The following is a 5900-nucleotide window of genomic DNA, read 5'->3' on the forward strand; positions in this document are numbered from 1 at the left end:
GTCAACAATATAAGACAATGGGAGCACTGTGTATGTTCTCTGATGAATTTTAAGCCAATGTGATGTGAAATATCAATATACACGCTAAGAGAAGTAATTTCTCTCTCCGGTGTGGATTCTCTAATGACGTTTAAATGACTGTTATGAGTACTATGTTTTCCCACAGTCTGAGCTTTTCTAAGCCTTCTCCTCTGTGTGCAGTCTAATGTGTTCTTTCAGGCTTCCTAAATGGGCAAAAGCTTTGCACCCTGGGAGGAGTGGTAAGGCTTCTGCCCTGTGTGTATTCTCTCATGTCGTTTCAGCGTCCCTGAATTGTTGAAACACTTTCCACACTGGGAGCAGTGGTAAGGCTTTTCCCCTGTGTGTATTCTCTCATGTTGTTTCAGGTATCCTATCTGGCTGAAGAACTTTCCACATTGGGAGCAGTGGTAAGGCTTCTCTCCTGTGTGTATTCTCTCATGCCGTTTCAGCTTTCCTGAATGGTTGAAACGCTTTCCACACTGGGAGCAGTGGTAAGGCTTCTCTCCCGTGTGTATTCTCTCGTGTTGTTTCAGCTCCCCCGACTGGTTGAAACACTTTCCACATTGGGAGCAGTGGTAAGGCTTCTCTCCTGTGTGTATTCTCTCATGCCGATTCAGCTTCCCTGAATGGTTGAAACGCTTTCCACACTGGGAGCAGTGGTAAGGCTTCTCCCCTGTGTGTATTCTCTCGTGTTGGTTCAGGAATGCTTTCCGGCTGAAACTCTTTCCACACTGGGAGCAGTGGTAAGGCTTCTCTCCTGTGTGTATTCTCTCGTGTTGTTTCAGCTCCACCGAACGGACGAAACGCTTTCCACATTGGGAGCAGTGGTAAGGCTTCTCTCCTGTGTGTATTCTCTCATGCAGTTTCAGGTTTCCTCTCTGGTTGAAACCCTTTCCACACTGGTAGCAGTGGTAAGGCTTCTCCCCTGTGTGTATTCTCTCATGCTGTTTCAGCACCTCCAAATGGACGAAACACTTTCCACAATGGGAGCAGTGGTAAGGCTTCTCTCCTGTGTGTATTCTCTCATGTAGTTTCAGCTCCCCCGACTGGTTGAAACACTTTCCACATTGGGAGCAGTGGTAAGGCTTCTCTCCTGTGTGTATTCTCTCATGAGCTTTCAGGTTTGCTTTCCGATTGAAACTCTTTCCACACTGGGAGCAGTGGTAAGGCTTCTCTCCTGTGTGTATTCTCTCATGTTGTTTCAGGTTTACTCTCTGGTTGAAACACTTTCCACATTGGGAGCAGTGGTAAGGCTTCTCTCCTGTGTGTATTCTCTCATGTAGTTTCAGCTCCCCCGACTGGTTGAAACACTTTCCACATTGGGAGCAGTGGTAAGGCTTCTCTCCTGTGTGTATTCTCTCATGAGCTTTCAGGTTTGCTTTCCGATTGAAACTCTTTCCACACTGGGAGCAGTGGTAAGGCTTCTCTCCTGTGTGTATTCTCTCATGTTGTTTCAGGTTTACTCTCTGGTTGAAACACTTTCCACATTGGGAGCAGTGGTAAGGCTTCTCTCCTGTGTGTATTCTCTCATGTTGTTTCAGCTCCCCCGACTGGTTGAAACACTTTCCACATTGGGAGCAGTGGTAAGGCTTCTCTCCTGTGTGTATTCTCTCATGAGCTTTCAGGTGTGCTTTCTGGTGAAAACTCTTTCCACACTGGGAGCAGTGGTAAGGCTTCTCCCTTGTGTGCATTTTCTCATGTTGTTTCAGGTCCCATAACCGGTTACAACTCTTTCCACAGTGGGAGCAGTGGTGTCGTCTTGCTAGTTTGGACGTCCCTGGCTCTGGTTCCTCCGAGTCTGGCCTTTCTCCTGCCAAAGACAGTGTTATTTTTAAATAGAGACCCGAATGAAACCACATGATAAAACAACCTTGCTACGAGGGTAAATCCTAAATCAGATCTCTCAATAACCCGAGGCCAGTTTTAAAAAATCTTAGTGTGATTTTAAAACAAATGTAGAGCTTCCTGGTAATTACTGATATGTTTAAATTACTTATTTTATTCATCCTGTTTTAAAAGTCAGAACACAAAAACCTGGACAGTTCTAGGACACCGAAGACACAGACGTCACTGGATTCCAATTGAACAGGTGGTTCTAAATATATAACATTCATAGCTGTATGATACAGAATGTGACCTACACACTTCCTTAAACATAAAATAACTAAAGAAGTAATTTTGTGTGGAGGTCCAAAACTTGTTTTTACGTCGAAGATACAAAGCACATCAGTAACATCTCCCCGTTGTTGAAAGGGTTCGACACATGCTGTTTAAATGGACCAATTTCTTAGTTAGACATTCACAGATTTTCAACATTTTGATTATCGCTGATGTCATATTTTGGGTAAATGTTCCTAAAACTGATAGTAACAACAAAAAACAAAAATATAAACGCAACATGTAAAGTGTTGGATGTTTCATGAGCATCACTGTTAGTCAACATTTATTCTTTGCCAAGATAATCCATCCACCTGACAGGTGTGGCATATCAAGAAGCTGATTGAACAGCTTGCTTATTACACAGGTGCACCTTGTGCTGGGGATAATAAAAGGCTACCCGAAAATGTGCAGTTTGTTCACACAACAATGCCACAGGTCTCTGAGGGAGCGGGCAATTGGCATGCTGATTGCAGGAATGTCCACTGGAGCTGTTAGGAAATGTAATGTACAGTACCAGTCAAAAGGTTGGACTTACCTACTCATTCAAGGGTTTTTCTTTATTTTTACTATTTTCTACATTGTAGAATAATAAAGACATCAAAATGATTAAAAAACACATGGAATCATGTAGTAACCACAAGTATTAAATCAAAATATATATTTTATTCTTCAAAAGTTGCCACCCTTGCTTTCTCTCAACCAGCTTCACCTGGAATCCTTTTCCAACAGTCTTGTAGGCATTCCCACATATGTTGAGAACTTGTAGGCCGCTTTCCCTTCACCTCTGCGATCCAACTCATCCCAAACCATCTTGATTTGGTTGAGGTCGGGGGATTGTGTAGGCCAGGTCATCTGATGCAGCACTCCATCACTCTCCTACTTAATCAAATAGCTCTTACACAACCTGGAGGTGTGTTGGGTCATTGTCCTGTTGAAAAACAAATGACAGTGGGACTAATCCCAAACCAGATGGGATGGCATATCGCTGCAGAATGCTGTGGTAGTCATGCTGGTTAAGTGTGACTTGAATAAATAAATCACTGACATTGTCAATAGCAAAGCACCCGCACACCATCACATCTCCTCCTCCATGCTTCACGGTGGGAACCACACATGCAGAGATAATCTGTTCATCTACTCCTCGTCTCACAAAGACATGACGCTCGGAACCAAAAATCTCACATTAAGACTCATCAGACCCAAGGACAGATATCCACCGGTCTAATGTCCATTGCTCATGTTTCTTGGCCCAAGCAAGTCTCTTCTTCTTATTGGTGTCCTTTAGTAGTGGTTTCCTTGCAGAAATTTGACCATGAAGGCCTGATTCACGCAGTCTCCTCTGAACCGATGATGTTGAGATGTGTCTGTTACTTGAACTTTGTGAAGCATTTATTTGGGCTGCAATTTCTACGGCTGGTAACTCTAATGAACTTATGCATCAGAAGTAACTCTGGATCTTCCATTCTTGTGGTGGTCCTTAAAGTAATGATGGACTGTTGTTTCTCTTTGCTTATTTGAGCTGTTCTTGACATAATATGGACTTTGTCTTTTACCCAATAGGGCTATCTTCTGTATACCACCCCTACCTTGTCACAACACAACTGATTGGCTCAAACACATTAAAACCTGTTATGGCTAGGGATTCCGCTAGTGGAACATTTCGACAACATCCGGTAAAATTGCAGAGTGCAAAATACAGATTTTTTATTAGAAATATTTAACTTTCATGCATTCACAAGTGCAATACCACAAATTAAAGCTTAAGACTCCATAATGTTTCATCATTAGATGCTACAGTCCTCCTTTAAGACTCCATAATGTTTCAAAATTAGATGCTACAGTCCTCCTTTAAGACTCCATAATGTTTCATCATTAGATGTTTACAGTCCTCCTTTAAGACTCCATAATGTTTCATCATTAGATGCTACAGTCCTCCTTTAAGACTCCATAATGTTTCATCATTAGGTGCTACAGCCCTCCTTTAAGACTCCCTAATGTTTCATCATTAGATGCTACAGTCCTCCTTTAAGACTCCATAATGTTTCATCATTAGATGTTTACAGTCCTCCTTTAAGACTCCATAATGTTTCATCATTAGATGCTACAGTCCTCCTTTAAGACTCCATAATGTTTCAAAATTAGATGCTACAGTCCTCCTTTAAGACTCCATAATGTTTCATCATTAGATGTTTACAGTCCTCCTTTAAGACTCCATAATGTTTCATCATTAGGTGCTACAGCCCTCCTTTAAGACTCCATAATGTTTCATCATTAGATGTTTACAGTCCTCCTTTAAGACTCCATAATGTTTCATCATTAGATGCTACAGTCCTCCTTTAAGACTCCATAATGTTTCATCATTAGATGTTTACAGTCCTCCTTTAAGACTCCATAATGTTTCATCATTAGATGCTACAGTCCTCCTTTCAGACTCCATAATGTTTCATCATTAGGTGCTACAGTCCTCCTTTAAGTCTCCATCATGTTTAGAATGTGTCTGGAAGCGCTACTCTATCTATTCTACTCTCATCCTTTCAGTTTTAATAATATTTTAAAAATAATAATGTTATAATAGGTAATAACTAACTTTAATAACTAGGGTTAATACCTGCCTGGCGCACCAACTAAATATTTATTTAGCCCCCTCTAACAATACCGCTACAGAATTAGCATAGTAGGTCATGTAACTTAACATGTAGTGACACCCAGCCCGTGAACGGGACCGTTATCATCATCTGACACTAATTAGCATAACGCAACGGACATAAATCTTCCTAGAAAATCTTCCTATTCATGAAAATCAAAAGTGAAATATATTGGAACACAGCTTAGCCTTTTGTTAATCACCCTGTCATCTCAGATTTTCAAAATATGCTTTACAGCCAACGCTAGACAAGCATCTGTGTAAGTTTATCATAGCCTAGCATAGCATTATGCCTTGCTAGCAGCAGGCAAACTTGTCACGGAAATCAGAAAAGCAATCAAATTAAATCGTTTACCTTTGATGAACTTCAAATGTTTTCACTCACGAGACTCCCAGGTAGACAGCCAAAGTTCATTTTTTCCCAAAATATTATTTTTGTAGGCGAAATAGCTCCGTTTGTTCTTCACGTTTGTCTGAGAAATCGTCCGGAAATTGCGGTCACAAATCCAAAAAAATATTCCAAATTAGCTCCATAATATTGACAAAAACATGGCAAACGTTGTTTAGAATCAATCCTCAAGGTGTTTTTCTAAGATCTATTTGATAATATATCCATCGGGACAATTCCTTTTTCTCTAGGACCAATTGGAGTAATGGCTACCTCTGCACTTTACGCGAGAATCTCTCTCGGAGCCACCATGTGACCACTTACGCAATGTGCCCCCATACGGCTATTCTTCAACAGAAATACGTAAAACTACGTCACAATGCTGTAGACACCTTGGGGAATACGTAGAAAGCTTAAGCTCGTTGATGGTACATTCAAAGCCATATAGGGAGTCATTGGAACGCAGCGCTTTCAAAACCTGGGGCACTTCCGGATTGGATTTTTCTCAGGCTTTCGCCTGCAACATCAGTTCTGTTATACTTACAGACAATATCTTTACAGTTTTGGAAACGTTAGAGTGTTTTCTATCCAAAGCTGTCAATTATATGCATATTCTAGCATATTTTCCTGACAAACTATCCAGTTTAAAACGGGGACGTTTTTGTTAGAGGAAATTATGGTTGAAAT

At 41.1% G+C, this 5900-nt stretch overlaps 1 protein-coding gene across 1 annotated transcript in view; it reads right to left on the bottom strand.

Annotated features, from left to right (window-relative positions):
- The window catches only part of LOC110493375 (zinc finger protein 729), a 188761-nt gene continuing 182861 nt past the window's right edge, over window positions 1-5900 (bottom strand). The window contains 2 exon segments of the mRNA XM_036948726.1: window positions 1-249; window positions 252-1697. Of these exon segments, the coding sequence (XP_036804621.1) occupies window positions 178-249; window positions 252-1697 (1518 nt within the window). The 3' untranslated portion in view covers window positions 1-177.

Source organism: Oncorhynchus mykiss, chromosome 17 (genome assembly GCF_013265735.2).
Source record: "Oncorhynchus mykiss isolate Arlee chromosome 17, USDA_OmykA_1.1, whole genome shotgun sequence".
NCBI classification, from domain to species: domain Eukaryota; kingdom Metazoa; phylum Chordata; class Actinopteri; order Salmoniformes; family Salmonidae; genus Oncorhynchus; species Oncorhynchus mykiss.